At 51.3% G+C, this 18,382-nt stretch overlaps 1 protein-coding gene across 9 annotated transcripts in view; it reads left to right on the plus strand.

The window, feature by feature from the left end:
* Window positions 1-18,382, plus strand: part of DIP2A (disco interacting protein 2 homolog A) — a 184,217-nt gene that overhangs the window by 158,634 nt on the left and 7,201 nt on the right. For 6 of the 9 annotated variants that reach the window (XM_075317444.1, XM_075317445.1, XM_075317449.1 and 3 more), the window contains 10 exons: window positions 7,998-8,121; window positions 8,973-9,094; window positions 10,963-11,074; window positions 11,916-12,025; window positions 12,152-12,282; window positions 12,446-12,614; window positions 12,816-12,986; window positions 13,178-13,207; window positions 13,524-13,585; window positions 13,666-13,723. In XM_075317444.1, the coding sequence (XP_075173559.1) occupies window positions 7,998-8,121; window positions 8,973-9,094; window positions 10,963-11,074; window positions 11,916-12,025; window positions 12,152-12,282; window positions 12,446-12,614; window positions 12,816-12,986; window positions 13,178-13,207; window positions 13,524-13,585; window positions 13,666-13,723 (1,089 nt within the window). The other 3 variants (XM_075317446.1, XM_075317447.1, XM_075317452.1) reach the window with 2 other exon arrangements.

Raw genomic sequence — 18,382 nt, forward strand, 5'->3', positions numbered from 1 at the left:
CAGCGGCATATAAAGGGAGCAACTGTGAATGTGAGACGGCGGCGGCTGGGATAGGGTGGGGGCGGATGGGAGAGGGCGCAGTGGATGAAAGAGCGGCAGAGGATGGGGGGGAAGGGGTGATGGCAGGGAAGGGGAGTGGGAGGTGAAATTGGGGATAGTTACCCTACAGGATGGATCTAGGCAGCAGGATCACAGGAGATGAAGGAGGCAGCAGATCGGGGAGGGTGAGAGGTGGGACAGGGAGGGCAGCGCAGATCACGGGGGTGAGAGGTGAGCAGAGCGCAGATCACGGGGGTGAGAGGTGGAGGGAGAGCGGACAGCAGATCACGGGGGTGACAGGGGAGGGGAGCGCACATCACGGCAGTGACAGGTGCGCGAGCACACATCACGGGGGTGACAGGGGAGGGAGCACACATCACGGGGGTGACAGGGGATGGAGCACACATCACGGGGGTGACAGGGGAGGGAGCGTACATCACGGGGGTGAAAGGGGAGGGAGCGCACATCACGGGGGTGACAGGGGAGGGAGCACACATCACGGGGGTGACAGGGGAGGGAGTACACATCACGGCGGTGACAGGTGTGGGAGCACACATCACGGCAGTGATAGGTGAGGGAGCACACATCACGGGGGTGACAGGGGAGGGAGCACACATCACGGGGGTGACAGGGGAGGGAGCCGTGGCACTGTGGCAGATGGAGGGCGGCGGCAGCGGATCGGGAGGTGTGGGGGTGAGGGTGCGGGCAGCAGATACGAGGGGTGGGGGTGCGGGCAGGAGATCGGGGAGACAGGTGGCAGATCGCGGAGGGCAGCGGCGGATCGGGAGGCTTTTCGCTGGTTTCATACAGTGCATTGGCAGCGCAGCAACTTCCGGGTCCCATGCTCCGGTCTCATAACAGCATGGGACCGGAGCTTGTCGCCCTGCCATTGCACTGTGTACACTCACTGTGCTGGCGTGCTGCAGGGACGACAAGTGAAGCTGATGGGGGCGGTCACCGGCAACAGGTCCACTGTGATTGGAGAAATCGGTCACAAGGCCGATCTGTCCAATCAGAGCTACTGGAGCTGGGGGAGGGTGATCCAGTGAGGTCACCCAGCTCCAGCCAATGGCCAGTGCTACAGCTGCACTGACCATGGCTGGATTTCAATGTTTCAGTCATTTTAAATGGCTGGAACATTACAGTGGCTGTGATTGGCTGACGAACGCCGCTCAACCAATCACAGCCTCCGTAGGTCCGGGGAGGAGGCACCACCCCTCCTGAGGTCAGGAACAGGTCCCCTCCTCCCCGAATCTGCGGTTTATGTTAACATATTGCAGTCACCGGAGGCTCCGGTGCCGCGATTCCGCCATGACGGAAAGATCCGTCCTTGGTCGTTAAGGCCCAGGGCACAAGGACGGATCTTTCCGTCCATGGCCGTGAAGGGGTTAAAGAGTTTATTGCTGGTCAGAAAAAAAAATGTTGTGTATTCCTTTTACATTGAGGGACATTTATCACTATATTTTCCCACAAATTTTGTGCAATTCGCTGCATTTTCCTGTTATAACCGCCTATACCAAATAATGTTTTACGCCATTTATTACACTTTTTATTATTATTATTATTATTATTATTATTATTATTTTAGTATGTACGCCAAATTGTAACATTGATGAGAAAAGTGTGGTTAACTTTTTGCCCCGAATTATGACGAATTTAGGAGCACATTTTTATATTAAAGTTGCAAAAAAAATCACATTCTAGACAATGCCCTTGCAGTCTTTAAAAAAAAAAAAAATTGGCAAAATTACGGTATATTTATGTTTCTATTTATAACAATTTTTAACATGCATACAAAGTTATTTTTTAAACAAAAAGTCTATCTTGCTCTACATATGACACATTGGTTCCCTGCTTTTATCGAACATTAGGAATTGTGCTACCAGATGTAAAATGTTGTCGACGTAATTTGTACCAAAATTTATCATTTAAGTGAAACATTTTGTAAATATCAAGCAGCAGAGTTGAATTGGGTGCACCAATGACTTGCTGTAAATTTCTCAATCTTTGGTAAAGTTGGGCCTTAGATCTTATTTTTGGGACATGATCATTGTATTTTAATCAATTAGCTGCTATGTGAATAACATACAACATGCCATGATGCATCTCGGAGGTTTGCTGCTATTAACCCTTGTTTTCTTTGTCGCTCCATTGGGAGACCCAGACAATTGGGTGTATAGCTTCTGCCTCCGGAGGCCACACAAAGTATTACACTTTAAAAAGTGTAACCCCTCCCCTCTGCTATACACCCTCCCGTGCATCACGGGCTCATCAGTTTTATGCTTTGTGTTGAAGGAGGCACACATGCACACAATGCTCCACATTTTAGTCAGCAGCAGCTGCTGATTATATCGGATGGAAGAAAAGAGGGCCCCTAACAGGGCCCCCGGCATGCTCCCTTCTCACCCCACTGAGTCGGCGGTGCTGTTAAGGTTGAGGTACCCATTGCGGGTACACAGGCAGGAGCCACATGCCGTTTTCCTTCCCCATCCCTTAGGGGCTCTGGGGAAGTGGGATCCTAACCGGTCATCCAGCCACTGGGACCGGGCTCCCTCCGCAGCCCCTGGGGGAATCTGCCGGACAGGAGACGGAGTATCGTCAGGGACATGGCCCTGCATCTACAGGTACTCTGTGTCCCCGTTGGGACGGTGCATGAAGCACCTTGGCCTCAGACGCAGCTGCGACTGCGGTGTGGATTTTTTGTCTGGGACTACCGCGCCGACCGTGCCTGTTTGTCGGCCACGGTTTTTACTTTAGTCCCCGGCTTTTGCGGCCTAGTGTGTTAAACTCCCGCCCCTGAGCCTGCCAGTCAGGGAGAAAGGCGGGACGGTCGGTATGATGCCGACAGTGAGGGCTGGAGCACACTTCGCTGTCCTCCGCCCCCCTCACTGATCACTATGGGCCACCAGGTTCCCGCACTTTTGCGGTTCCGCCCACGGCTCTCTCCTCCCCTCGGAACGCCGGCAGCCATTGTTATAATTCTGCCGGTGGAGGATCTCAGAATCTGCTCCACTGCTCTGGGAGAGGGGGATCCTAACCGGTCGCCATGCACTGGGACCGGGCTCCATCCGCAGCCCCTGGGGGATTCTGACGGACAGGAGACTGGACATCATCAGGGACAGAGCCCTGCATCATAAGGTACTCTGTGTCCCCTGAGGGACGGTGCATGCAGCATCTGTGTTACAAATGCCGCAGCGGTTGCTGAGTGGTTTGTGAGACTGGGACTACCGCGCCGACCGCGCCATGTTTGCCGGACGCGTTTTTAAATTTAGTCCCCGGCTCTTGCGGCCTAGTACCATATACTCCCGTTCTCGGGCCTGCCAGTCAGGGGTAACGACGGGACGACCGACTGGACGTCGGCAGGGAGGGCTGGAGCATACGTTGGTATCCTCCTTCCCCCTCACTGAGCACTGTGGGGCACCAGTTTTCAGGTGCTGACCCCCCTTGGTGCCGCAGTGTATATATATATATGTTTATTTATATGGTATATGATCTCACTGTTCGGCAGCATTATTTGCTTTTGGCTGTATACCCTCACTGATTACTCTGCGGACGACATGCTGTTGTCTGCTCTTAAAGAGTAAGGGTGCCAAGGCACTGGCTTATTTTACAACCTGTACCTCTTGTGCGGCTATATTACAGGCAGGTTCCACATACCCTCATTGTGTACAATGCTTGGCCCCGAGGGCACTCACTCAGCCGGAGCCTCCGGCACTGGTGGGACCCTCGGCCAGGTGGTACCGCCGGTTTCCACTGCACAGATGACAGGGACAGAGTTTGCATGTTGGAATCAGCAAATCTCTGAGTAGCTTTCACATTCCAGGACTCAGTCTATGGACAGAGGGTCTGCTAAGATACTGGAAGCCTTGCAGTCCAGACCGATAACACAGGGCCAGGGAGCTGTGAGTTCATCGCTCCCGGGTCCCTCTGGGTCGGTACAACAAGGGGCTCCTGGGGTAACAACCAGATCCCACGGTGAGAGCTCCGTCACGGACCGCGGCCTCTGATAGGCTAAGCGGGCCCGCTGGGAACCTTCCCCGACTTCATCAGGAGTGCGTGTTTCGATCACTCTAACTCCAGAGGGGCCGTCCAGAAGCACAGAACTTTACGGACAAGCGCTTACTAAGCGCCTTATTGACACGCGTTACCCTTTTCCCCCCTGCGTTGTTAAGGGTTGGGCTCAGTGTCACAGGGTGGATTCTCCAGTCTCTAGGCTGGCGGCTAGATCCGTAGTATTAGTGGCAGATGCCATCTCTCACGAATGCCACTGACAGGCAAATAAAGCTTATGATGAAATCCATCTATGAAGCCATAGTCGCATCTTTTGCTCCAGCCTTCGCAGCCGTGAGGGCACTCCAAGCTATCTCAGCTTCTCTGGCTGAGATTATTGGGGTTGCACATACCTCTGCCCCGCAGGTTGTGTCCTTCACTTCTCAGGCGTAGGTTTTTTCGTTCTACGCCATGAACGCCGTTCCTGGACTCTGCGAGCCGTACAGTGGTAGCATCCACCAATTCGGTGGCAGTCTGCAGGGCCATGTGGCTACGTGAATGGAAGGCAGGCTCTGCTTCCAAGAAGTTCTTAACCGGTTTGCCATTTTCTGGTGACCGTTTGTTCGGCGAGCAATTGGATGAAGTTACTAGACAGTCCAAGGGAAAGGTCTCGTCCTTGCCCCAGTCCAAAGGTTTCGGTCATTTCGGTCCTCAGCAAAGTTCCGTTCCTCCACGTCCAACAGGTCAGAGGAGGGCTAGAGGAACTCTTCTGCATAGCGGTCTAAGTCACAAGGCGGCTTCCTCATGACTTCGGCCTCACCAAGACCGCGTCCTCGGTCGGTGGCAGGCTCTCCCGCTTTTGCGACGCCTGGTGGCCACATGTCCAAGACCGATGGGTGAGAGACATTCTGTCTCACGGTTACAGGATAGAGCTCTGCTCTCGTCCTCCGACTCGTTTATTCAAAACATCTCCGCCCCCCGAGCGAGCCGATGCACTTTTTCAGGCGGTGAACACTCTGAAGCCTCGATGTCACAAGGAGACTTCCTAGCATCAATTGACATCAAGGATGCTTATCTCCATGTACCGATCGCACCCGAGCTTCAACGCTTTCTGCGTTTCGCCATCAGGGACGAACACTTCAGTTCGTGGCACTGCCATTCGGCCTGGCGACAGCCCCACGGGTCTTCACCAAGGTCATGGCAGCAGTGGTGGCGGTCCTACACTCTCAGGGCCACTCGGTGATCACTTACCTAGACGATCTTCTAGTCAAGACACCCTCCTGGGTGGCATGTCAACACAACCTGACCATTGCTCTGGAGACTCTCCAGGGGTTCGGGTGGATCATCAAATTTCCAAGGTCAAAACTGACACCGACCCAATCACTGACTTGCCTCGGGATGGAGTTTCATACTCTCTCAGCGATAGTGAAGCTTCCGCTGCATAGTCAGCGTTCACTACAGACAGGGGTGCAATCTCTCCTTCGGGCCCAGTCACCCCTTGAGGCGCCTCATGCACTTTCTAAGGAAGATGGTGGCAGCAAGGGAGGCAGTTCCCTTGCGCAGTTTCGTCTGCGTCCGATTCTATCGGACACCGCAAATGGGACAGGAGGTCGACGTCCCTAGACAAGAACGTCTCTCTTTCCCTTGCAGCAAAACCTCTCTTCAGTGGTGTCTTCTTTCCACTTCCTGGGCGAAGAAAAAATCCTTCCGGCCCCCAGCTGGGGCTGTGGTCACGACGGACGCGAGTCTGTCAGGGTGGGGAGCGGTCTTCCTCCACCACTCGGCTCAGGGAACCTGGACTCCGACAGAGTACTCCCTTCAGATCAATGTTCTGGAGATAAGGGCAGTGGATCTAGCCCTAAAGGTGTTCCAGCGGTGGCTGGAGGGCAGGCAGATCCGAATTCAGTCGGACAACGCCACGGCGGTTGCGTACATCAACCACCAGGGCGGCACACGCGCAGTCGTCATGCCTTCCGAGCAGTTCGGCGGATTCGGCTGTGGGCGGAAGCCACAGCCTCCACCATCTCCGCAGTTCACATCCCGGGCGTAGAAAACTGGGAAGCAGATTTTCTCAGTCGCCAGGGCATGGACGCAGGGGAATGGTCTCTTCACCCGGACGTGTTTCTAGAGATCTGTTGCCGCTGGGGAACGCCGGACGTCGATCTAATGGCGTCTCGGCACAACAACAAAGTCCCGGCATTCATGGCTCGGTCCAAGGATCACAGAGCTCTGGCGGCAGACGCGCTAGTTCACGACTGGTCGCAGTTTCGACTGCCTTATGTATTTCCTCCTCTGGCACTACTGCCCAGAGTGTTACGCAAGATCAGGTCAGACTGTCGCCGCGCCATCCTCGTCGCTCCAGACTGGCCGAGGTGATCGTGGTACCCGGATCTGTGGCACCTCACGGTGGGTCAACCGTGGACACTCCCAGACCGACCAGACTTGCTGCCTCAAGGGCCATATTTCCTTCTGAATTCTGCGGCTCTAAACCTGACTGTGTGGCCACTGAGTCCTGGCTCCTAGCGTCATCAGGGATGACATTGCCACCATGAGACAGGCCAGGAAACCAACGTCCGCCAAGATCTATCACAGGACTTGGAGGATCTTCTTATCCTGGTGCTCTGTTCAGGGTTTTACTCCCTGGCCGTTTGCCTTGCCCACTTTTCTTTCTTTCCTTCAATCCGGAATGGACAAGGGCTTGTCTCTCGGCTCTCTCAAGGGACAAGTATCGGCGCTTTCCGGTCCCACCTTACAAGCGTCCGTTAACACCCTCGGATCTTAACAGGGTGCTGACGACTCTTCAGAAGCCACTTTTCGAGCCGATGCGGGATCTCTCTATCTCGCCTTTCGCAAAGGGTGGCCTTCCTAGTGGCAGTCACATCACTCAGAAGAGTGTCTCAGCTAGCAGCGCTGTCATGCAAAGCCCCCTTCCTGGTGTTTCACCAGGATAGGGTGGTTCTACGTCCGGTCCCGGACTTTCTCCCTAAGGTATCCCCGTTTCATCTCAATCAGGATATCGTCTTACCCTCTTTGGGTCCGCATCCAGTTCACCAATGTGAAAAGGATTTGCATTTATTAGATCTGGTGAGAGCACTCCGGCTCTACATTTCTCGCACGGCGCCCCTGCGCCGGTCTGATGCGCTCTTGTCCTTATCGCGGGCCAGAGTAAGGGATTTCAGGTTTTCAAGTCAACCTTGGCTCGGTGGATCAAGGAACCGATTCTTGAAGCCTACCGTTCTTTCAGGCTTCCGATTCCTGCAGGGCTGAAGGCCCATTCTACCAGAGCCGTCGGTGTCCTGGGCATTGCGACACCAGGCTACGGCTCGGCAGGTGTGTCAGGCGGCTACCTGGTCGAGTCTGCACACTTTCACGAAACACTATCAGGTGCATGCCGATGATTCGGCAGATGCCAGCCTAGGTAGGCGACTCCTTCAGGCGCAGTTGCCCACCTGTAAGAGGGGGCCGTTTTTCGGCTCTTTTTATCGAGGTATTCTTTTACCCACCCAGGGATTGCTTTTGGACATCCCAATTGTCTGGGTCTCCCAATGGAGCGACAAAGAAGGGAATTTTGTTTACTTACCGTAAATTCCTTTTCTTCTAGCTCCTATTGGGAGACCCAGCTCCCGCCCCTGTTCCCTTCGGGCTGTTGTTCTTTTGTGTACACATGTTGTTCATGTTGAATTGTTCTTTTGGTTCATGGTTTCAGTTCTGCGAACATCCTTCGGATTGAATTTACCTTAGACCAATTTATAAGTTTCCTCCTTCCTGCTTTGGCACCAAAACTGATGAGCCCGTGATGCACGGGAGGGTGTATAGCAGAGGGGAGGGGTTACACTTTTTAAAGTGTAATACTTTGTGTGGCCTCCGGAGGCAGAAGCTATACACCCAATTGTCTGGGTCTCCCAATAGGAGCTAGAAGAAAAGGAATTTACGGTAAGTAAACAAAATTCCCTTCTTCCTCTTCGCAGGGCGCTGTGGCCAGCTCTGCATCTTGTTCGCAATTGCACAAGCGAGCAGAACGTGTTGCTGCTGGGCTCATAGAGAAAGCTCGTCTCAATGTTGGAGATCATGTATCCCTTGTTTTTCCTCCAGGTGAGTGCAATGGAACCAACTTTTAGTAATTCTACTAGGGGCCAGGTGATGGGTTCTGTTTGGATGGGACTAGGTGATACGATATGGAGAAATAAAGGTGGCCATAAACCAGAGCTGGGGCTCTGCATATATAATCAGTGGGGAGATAATCCACATATTTCAGAGAACAGTACCCAGAGATATATCCTGGTGAATAAAGGGTCAGACATTTAATTATGTAAGATGTCTGATCCTTCCAACCCCAAATCTGCCTATGGGGGAGATATGGAACACCTTTTAGACATTAGCTACTTTCCCGATGTTTAAAGGGGTTGTCCTAACAAAACAAAACTTTGCAGAGGGGACTGGATATGTAAAACATAACAAACTTGGCCATACTCGCTTACTGAGTACCCACTTAGATTCAGCATAGCCCACTCCATGATGCCCACCTTTCCACCAGGGGACGAACAGCTACGACCTGTGATTGGATGCACCGATCAGGTGACTTTGAGCAGTGCGTCATCAATAAACATCCATTGATGCGCTGCTTAAGTTGCCTGACTTCTGCAGCCAATCACAGGCCACCAGAACTGTCCGGTGAATGGTGGAACAGCGACATCTCTTCTTACTCTGTACACCATGGAGCTGCCAGTACTGAATCCAGTCACCGGGGTAAGGTTTATTTATCCCTGGACAACCCCTTTAATTCCATGTGTTAAGACACCTAAGTTTATTGCATTACCAAAAATAGGGGACAAGTAAATATAATGGCCAATTGAGATTTTTTTTATTTAGTTTTTTTGTATGGCAGGTTCATTCTTTCCTATATATTGTATAATGATGCAGCTTTCCTGTCTTAATTTGATTAGGTATCGACCTCATCGCCACATTTTTTGGTTGCCTTTATGCTGGTTGTATTCCCATCACTGTGCGCCCTCCACACCCACAAAACCTTGCAACCACTCTGCCTACTGTGAAGATGATTGTAGAGGTTAGTGTATCCTGAGTGTGTGTCTGTCACTACGTATATGCTCAGATGAGGATAACTTAAAGGGAACCTGTCATCAGAAATGTAGCTATAAAGCTAAAAGTTCCCCCCTCTGCAGCTCCTGGGCTGCATTCTAGGAAGCTTCCTATAGTTTTTGTGGCACCTTTTATCCCAAAATAAACACTTTGTAAACTGGAACCTTTTCTTATGCAAATTTCTTAAATTTTCCATGGGGGCGGGCTGCCTGTGGTCCGTTGCTGTTCCTCCTGCAGATTTACGCCGCCCCCGAACGCTGATTTTGAAAGCTCAGGACACCGCCCCTGGGTGCCCGTGGTCCCGCGCATGCGCTGTTCCACTGTAGCGGTGCCGTGCACTGTGTGCACGTGTGACCGCTGTGACGCTTTGCGCGGGCACGAGGTTATGGGCGGCGCTGTTAGTGTCATCAGTAAGTGCCGCCCATAACCTCGTGACCGCAATTTCCCCTATTACTCCAGCGTTATGCGCAAGCGCTCGCTGGCCTGATGCCCGGACGTCCCCTCCTTCCCATCCTGCTCAGCAGCAGGAAATAGATGGGAGGAGCGGACGGAGCAGGAGAGCTTAGGTTACGGGGAGACGCGGCACCATAACCTCGTGCCCGCGCAAAGCGTCACAGCGGTCACACGTGCACACACTGCACGGCACCGCTACAGTGGAACAGCGCATGCGCGGGACCACGGGCACCCAGGGGCGGTGTCCTGAGCTTTCAAAATCAGCGTTCGGGGGCGGCGTAAATCTGCTGGAGGACAGCAACTGACCACAGGCAGCCCGCCCCCATGGAAAATTTAAGAAATTTGCATAAGAAAAGGTACCAGTTTACAAAGTGTTTATTTTGGGATAAAAGGTGCCACAAAAACTATAGGAAGCTTCCTAGAATGCAGCCCAGGAGCTGCAGAGGGGGGAACTTTTAGCTTTATAGCTAAATTTCTGATGACAGGTTCCCTTTAAAAGAACTGTCAGCAAAAGATAACTGTTCAAACCCAGCATAGACACTCAGTAGACCCTTGGCATGGTCGAGCAGTTCAGTGCACCTTCTCACCTACTTTATTTTTCGTCTGTCTCTGCCTCCTCTTTGTTAGTTCACAGCTTTGGCTTTATAGAAGCCAGGGAAGGGCTGGGATATATGGAAAACAAGTAGGAAAGAAGATGCACTGAACTATTTGGCTACATCAAGGGTGTTTGAACAATCATTTTGTGCTTACAAACTCAAGGATGTATCTACCATTTGTAGATTTGCTGTAGCAGTCTAACAGACTTGTGGTTGCTTATCACCAGCTGTATCTAAAACAGTAGCGTTTGATACTTCTTTTATGCTATAAATCAGGGATCCCCAACCTGTGGCTCAGAGGAGCCTTATGTGGCTGATGGGCCTGTGACATGTGGCTCTCGGCTGTCTTCCAGCTCGGTGCATTAGCTCTAGATCTAGCAAACTGCTATGAAGGACAGGTCTCCAGATTGTGACTTTTTGAGTAGCCCCACACAAAAGAGCAGATCTGAATGGGGGTAAGGTAGGAACCCCTGCACCCTGGTATACCGCCTTGGTGTGAGTTTTATGGAAAAGCTTAGGCTGTCACCATACCGGTAATGGGAGATGTGAGAGCAGAAGCTGAATGGGGCTCGTGACCATCTCTCAGAAATTAATGTGGCTCTCATGGTCAGAAAGATTGGGAACCTCTGCCATATATTATTCTAGAAATTGTAGGTTGTGCTCAAATGAGATCAAGGATGTTCGCTGACATTTTTGTGTAGTCCTCCTATAGTGTCAATGTATAGTAGATACAATATAAGGTATACGGACTAGATATTATTATGACGAGCTGTTTTGCTATTCACAGGTTAGCAAATCTGCTTGTATCCTCACGACGCAAGCAATAATGCGTTTGCTTAAATCAAAAGAAGCTGCTGTTGCTGTAGACATCAAAACGTGGCCAACCATTCTGGACACTGGTAAGAGTCCTAAACTGGAGCATGCATGAATATGTAGAGCCGCATGTTATTTCTGGTAGAATTGATTCATATCGATCTGCATGTCCCATTCTATGGGCCACGAAAGTAGCTAGGAGTCATCGTACCCGCTTACCTGGTGGCTTCTGTGCCCATTCTTTTGATTAGCCAGCCTGAAAAAGAGAAGGCTGAGAGGAGACTTAATAGCGGTCTACAAATATCTGAAAGGTAGTGACAGTGCAGAGGGAACTACCCTATTCTCATTAGCACAAGAAAGTACAAGAAGCAATGGGATGAAACTTAAAGGAAGGAGATTCAGATTAGACATTAGGAAAAACTTTCTGACAGTGAGGGCAGTCAAGGAGTGGAACAGGCGACCACGGGAGGTGGTGAGGGCAGTCAGGGAGTGGAACAGAATACCACGGGAGGAGGTGAGCTCTCCATCAATGGAAATCTTCAAGCAGAAACTGGATAAACATATAGCTGGGATGATTTAGGAAAGCCTGCACTCGCAGGGGGTTGAACCCGATGGCCCTTGAGGTCTCTTCCAACTCTACCATTCTATGAGTTTATGGATTGATGTTGCCATAATGATGACCTTGTTGAGTAATCCTAAGAAAAGCCGCAGATGCCAGCAGGTAATAAGTGAGACTTTGTTCCCCTGCAGCAGTCACAGACCACTGTCATGGCCAATGGAATGGGACGTGTGAATAAATTTGCACCACCTCTAATCCTTGGTGATGGTGTAGAAATATATAACCTATAGTTGTAATAATGGGTGATCTTTAGTATCGGCAATGACTGTCCTAACGAGCTGTGTCGCTTTACTTTGATGTTTTCACAGAAGACATGCCCAAAAAGAAAATGTCTCGTCTTTTCAGGCCAACGTCCCCCGACACTCTGGCTTATTTGGATTTCAGTGTATCGACCACAGGAATCTTAGCTGGAGTAAAGGTAAGTCATTAATGTGATGTGTTGTTGCAGAAGAGGAGTGTCACGTCATGACAAGTATGTACACTTAGCTTTGTCCTGCAGTTGTGTCCTTGTAAGTTAAGTTGGTCTTACTTGTGTCATCTGCAGATGTCTCATTCAGCCTGCAGTGCCTTATGTCGGTCCATAAAACTGCAATGCGAGTTGTATCCATCTCGGCAGATTGCTATCTGTCTAGACCCGTACTGTGGCTTAGGTTTTGCCCTGTGGTGCTTGTGCAGGTAAACTCTCATTTCCACTCTGCTTTCACATTGTAAAGTTTGCCCAATACACAGATTGTTAGCATGCGTTGTCTATATACTGTTATCGGCGGGTTCTCATCGGTTGCGGGGGGCATTGAATGCATGGCGTTGTCTTTTAGTGTCTCCTTTCTTGTCCATACAGTGTATACTCTGGGCACCAATCTATCTTGGTTCCCCCTCTGGAACTGGAGACTAATGCATCCTTATGGCTCAGTGCAGTCAGTCAATACAAAGTACGCGTCACTTTCTGCTCCTATTCGGTCATGGAGATGTGTACCCGAGGCTTGGGCACACAGACGGGCACCCTCAAAGTAAGGATTTAGTCTTGTTTCTAGCCTATTGGCCACTTCTAGCTTTCTTCCCTCATTTTGTCCTAAACCAGTCTTTTTTGCTTGCCTCCCCAGCTCACCCTCTTGTTTATAAACCATATTTTTTTTTTATTTTTCCTTTTCTTTCTATGTGTTATTCCTTTCCTTAAATCCTTTCCCTGATGTGTTCATTCCCTTGCCCAGTCCCGGGGTGTGAACCTGTCCTGCGTGCGCACGTGCATGGTGGTGGCTGAAGAAAGGCCCCGGATCTCGCTCACGCAGTCCTTCTCTAAGCTGTTCAAAGACCTGGGACTCTCCACCCGAGCAGTGAGCACCACATTCGGCTGTCGGGTCAACGTGGCCATCTGTTTACAGGTAAGCTTGTTGGCTTCTATCTTTTTAGATAATTGACATCTGTAAGGACCTTAGCGTATTTCTGTACATAACCAGGCAATGTTTAGCTTGGTCGTATTGAGATTGTGTCTTCTGATCCGTTTCTCGACCTGTTCCCACTGTCGCTGTCATACCTTTTCGTCTCTCACTTCTCTTTGTGGTTCCTCTTCCAGCCCAACAGACTGGGCAAGCTTGCGGATCAGGTATGGGGTCTGCATGTGTGTGCTGACATGCTACCTGAAGTGTGCTTTGCTCTGGGCTCCGCTGGTAGTGTGTGTCAGCACAGGAATGGCAGAAGGCTTCACTCTTTAGGCCGAGCACAAGGCAGGAGGATAATGAGAAGTAATGTGTAGATAGAGGCGTATGCAAGGTAGAAGTGGCTGTAGATCAGGACTGTACACCGTGCGCTTATTAGACCGTGTTTGTACTGCTTCTCACCTGCATGGCAGTCCCTGCTCCAAATAATGTCACCGTATTGTTTATTGGATGGAAAAAAAATAAATCATTGCTACTTTATAGGGAACCGCTGGTCCTGATCCAACCACTGTCTATGTAGACATGCGAGCTCTGCGCCACGACAGGTACGGACAGTCCACATCATCTTACTTTTACATGACGTTGCACACAATTTCTTGTCTAACAATTTTGTATTGTTTTTAAGAGTGCGACTAGTCGAGAGGGGTTCACCGCATAGTCTGCCCCTAATGGAATCTGGAAAGGTAAGATTCAAAGTGGAATTAAGAGAATGTGTCATAAAATAAATGTAACAAAAAAAAAAATTTACTGGATGAGAAGGGGTTAATCCACACTGCCAAGGGATGAAACAAGGATCCTGGAAATGTTTTTTTTTTTTTTTTTTTTTTTTTTTTTTTTTTGTCAATACGTTTCAGGATACAGATACCGTATTTTTCGCTTTATAAGACGCACCTGATTATAAGACGCACCCCCAAATTTGGTGAAGGAAAAGAGATTTTTTTTTTTTAATGTTAAATGGGGTCCAACTTATAATGCCAGTGTCCGTCTAACAAATCATATAGGGTATATGTCCCTCATAGCCCCCCATCCTAAAATTAGCCCTCTTAATCTGGATATGGCCCCCTTATATTGAATATAGCCCCCTTGTGATGGCACATGTTCCCCTGTGCTGCCTATGGCCCCCTATGGATTGCACATGGCCCCCTATGGATTGCATACGTTCCCCTGTGCTGCCTATGGCCACCAATGGATTGCACACGTTCCCCTGTGCGGGCTATGGCCCCTTATGGATTGCATATGTTCCCCTGTGCTGCCTATGGCCCCCTATGGATTGCATACGTCCCCCTGTGCGGTCTATGGCCCCCTATGGATTGCATACGTTCCCCTGTGCTGCCTATGGCCCCCTATGGATTGCATACGTTCCCCTGTGCTGCTTATGGCCCCCTATGGATTGCATACGTTCCCCTGTGCTGCCTATGGCCCCCTATGGATTGCATACGTTCCCCTGTGCTGCCTATGGCCCCCTATGGATTGCATACGTTCACCTGTGCTGCCTATGGATTGCATACATTCCCCTGTGCTGCCTATGGCCCCCTAGGGATTGCACAAGTCCCCCTGTGTTAGATATCACCCCCATGCTGCTGCCCATAGTAAAATAAAACACTCTTTCCTTACCTCCTCCAGTGCTGATCTCCCTCCTGTCTTCCTCCGTGCTTCTGTTCCTCCACTTCCTGGTTCTAGTGCCGGTCATGTGATCGGACAGCAGAGTGAGATCTCTGCATGCCTGATCACAGTGGAAGCAGGGACACGGGGAGAAACGCTGGAGGGGGTAAGTAAAGCTTTTTTATTTTAGAATGGGCAGCAGCATGGGGGCCATATCTAACACGGGGGGCATGTGCGATCACAGGGGGGCGCAGGCTCATACAATATGCACCGCTCCCCCAGCCCATCGCCGCGGTGCGGTTCCAGCACCACGGAGATGGACAGCGGCTGTGCATATTATATGAGCGGGACCAGGAGATTTAACGCTGCCGCCCACAGCGTTCACCTGCCCCCAGCACCGCTCCAAAGCTGCTGCCCCCACCTCCCCTGGACCCTGCAGTGTGATATATATCCCCCCCCGTATATTCGGCTTATAAGACTCTCCCTCCCCCCTACTTTCCCCCAAAATTTGGGGGAAAAAAAGTGTCTCTTATAAAGCGAAAAAAGGAGAATTTTGTTTACTTACCGTAAATTATTTTCCTTATAGTTCCGTAATGGGAGACCTAGACCATGGGTGTATAGCTTCTGCCTCCGGAGGACACACAAAGTACTACACTAAAAAGTGTAGCTCCTCCCTCCGAGCATATACACCCCCTGGATAACCAAATATAGCCAGTTTAGTGCAAAAGCTGAAGGAGAATAGCCACCCACAAGTAGAGAGAGAGCAAAAAACCGGAACAACCGGAGTCTCTGTCTACAACAACAGCCGGTGATAACACGCGGAACAAGAAACTGCCAACAGGCAACAGGGAGGGTGCTGGGTCTCCCATTACGGAACTATAAGAAAAAGAATTTACGGTAAGTAAACAAAATTCTCTTTTTCTTTATCGTTCCTATGGGAGACCCAGACCATGGGACGTCTCAAAGCAGTCCATGGGTGGGAAATAAACAGACAACTGAGAAGTAGGCGAAACCTAACTTCACAAATGGGCGACAGCCGCCTGAAGGATGCGTCTGCCCAAGCTCGCATCTGCCGAAGCATGAGCATGCACTTGGTAGTGCTTCGAAAAGGTGTGCAGACTAGACCAAGTGGCAGCCTGACAGACCTGCTGAGCCGTAGCCTGGTGCCTAAAAGCCCAAGAGGCACCGACAGCTCTGGTCGAGTGTGCCTTGATCCCCGGCGGGGGAGGCACTTGAGTACACTGGTAGGCATCAGAAATGGCCGACCTAATCCAACGAGCCAGGGTCGGTTTAGAAGCCGAGAGGCCCTTACGCCGACCTGTGGTCAGCACAAAAAGAGGTGCACCGCCTAAGAACAGCGGTGCGTGACACATAGATCCGGAACGCCCGCACCAGATCTAAAGTATGCAACGCTTTTTCAAAGCGATGAACAGGAGCCGGACAAAAGGAAGGCAATGAAATGTCCTGGTTAAGGTGGAAAGGAGATACCACCTTAGGGAGAAAGTCCGGAGTCGGACGGAGAACCACCTTGTCTTGATGAAAAACCAAAAAAGGTGACTCCGAAGAGAGAGCAGCTAAATCAGAGACTCTCCTGAGGGAAGTTATGGCCACTAGAAAGACGACTTTCTGTGAAAGACGAAACAAAGAAACCTCCCTAAGAGGCTCAAAGGGGGGTTTCTGCAAGGCCGTGAGGACCAGATTAAGGTCCCAGGGATCCAAAGGCCGCCGGTAAGGCGGAATGATGTGAGATGCGCCCTGCATAAAGGTGCGCACCTGAGCCAGCCGGGCGATACGCCGCTGGAACAACACTGACAGAGCCGAGACCTTTCCCTTGAGGGATAGTCCTAACTGCAGACCGGACTGTAGAAAGGACAGGATGGTCGGCAAGGAAAAAGGCCAAGGGGCATGGCCAGAAGAACGACACCAGGACAGGAAAATTCTCCAAGTCCTGTGATAAATTTTGGCCGAGGAAGACTTCCGAGCCTGAGTCATAGTGGAGATGACTTCGGGAGGAATGCCAGAAGCCGTCAAGATCCAGGACTCAAGAGCCACGCCGTCAATCTGAGAGCCGCAGAATTCTGGCGGAAAAACAGACCTTGTGAGAGAAGGTCTGGGCGGTCCGGGAGATGCCACGGCACCTCTACGGACAGATGGAGCAGGTCTGGGTACCAAGCTCGCCTGGGCCAGTCTGGAGCAATGAGGATGACCCGACGGCCCTCCATTCTGATCTTGCGCAGGACTCTGGGCAAGAGAGCTAGAGGGGGAAACACGTAAGACAGACGAAACTGGGACCAATCCTGAACCAGCGAGTCCGCTGCAAAGGCCTGAGGATCGTGGGAGCGAGCCACGTAAACCGGGACCTTGTTGTTGTGCCGGGATGCCATTAGATCCACTTCCGGAGTGCCCCACTTGCGGCAGATTGACCGAAACACTGCCGGATGCAGAGCCCACTCGCCGCTGTCCACGGTTTGACGGCTGAGATAATCTGCCTCCCAGTTTTCTACGCCTGGGATGTGGACTGCGGATATGGTGGACTTGGAGTCCTCCGTCCACTGAAGGATGCGTTGAACCTCCAACATTGCCAGGCGGCTGCGAGTCCCGCCCTGGTGATTGATGTAGGCAACCGCTGTCGCATTGTCTGACTGGACTCGAATGTGCTTGCCCGCCAACAGGTGGTGAAAGGCTACGAGAGCTAGGAGCACAGCTCTGATTTCCAGCACATTGATCGAGAGGGCTGATTCGGACGGAGTCCAAGTGCCCTGTGCTCGGTGGTGGAGAAATACTGCTCCCCAGCCGGATAGACTGGCATCCGTGGTGAGGATCACCCAGGACGGGGCCAGGAAGGAGCGTCCCTGAGACAGAGAGAGGGGCTGAAGCCACCACTGAAGGGAGCTCTTGGTCTGTGGCGACAGAGCCACCAACCTGTGCAAGGAAGAAGTCCGCTTGTCCCAACAGCGGAGAATGTCCAGCTGCAGAGGACGCAGATGGAACTGGGCAAAGGGAACCGCTTCCATTGACGCCACCATCTGACCTAGCACCTGCATTAGGTGCCTGATGGAATGACGGCGGGGCCTCAGCAGAGAGCGCACCACCAGATGGAGGGACTGCTGTTTGACTAAGGGCAGCTTCACAAGTGCCGGCAGAGCCTCGAATTGCATCCCTAGGTACGTGAGTTTCTGGGTCGGAGTCAGAGTGGACTTGTTCAATTCGGGTGGCTTGTCAATCTGCCCAAGAGTGGCGAGAGTGAGCGAGACACTCCGCTGACAGTCTGCACTGGATGAAGCCTTGACTAGAAGGTCGTCCAGGTAAGGAATCACTGCTAAACCCTGGAGGTGCAGAACCGCAACCACTGCTGCCATGACCTTGGTGAATACTCGAGGGGCCGTGGCTAACCCGAAGGGGAGAGCCATGAATTGGAAATGTTCCTCTCCGATTGCAAAACTTAGCCAACGCTGGTGTGAAACTGCAATTGGTACATGCAGATAGGCATCTCTGATGTCGATGGATGCCAGGAAATCTCCTTGGGTCATTGAGGCAATGACTGATCGCAGAGACTCCATGCGAAAATGCCGCACCTGAACATGCTTGTTGAGAAGCTTGAGATCCAGGATGGGCCGGAAGGAACAGTCCTTTTTGGGGACTAGGAAGAGATTTGAGTAGAAACCTCTGAACCGTTCCCGGGCGGGAACCGGTACAATTACTCCGTTGGCCTGCAAGGATGCTACGGCCTGAGAGAAGGC

This window comes from Anomaloglossus baeobatrachus, chromosome 7 (assembly GCF_048569485.1).
Source record: "Anomaloglossus baeobatrachus isolate aAnoBae1 chromosome 7, aAnoBae1.hap1, whole genome shotgun sequence".
NCBI lineage: Eukaryota > Metazoa > Chordata > Amphibia > Anura > Aromobatidae > Anomaloglossus > Anomaloglossus baeobatrachus.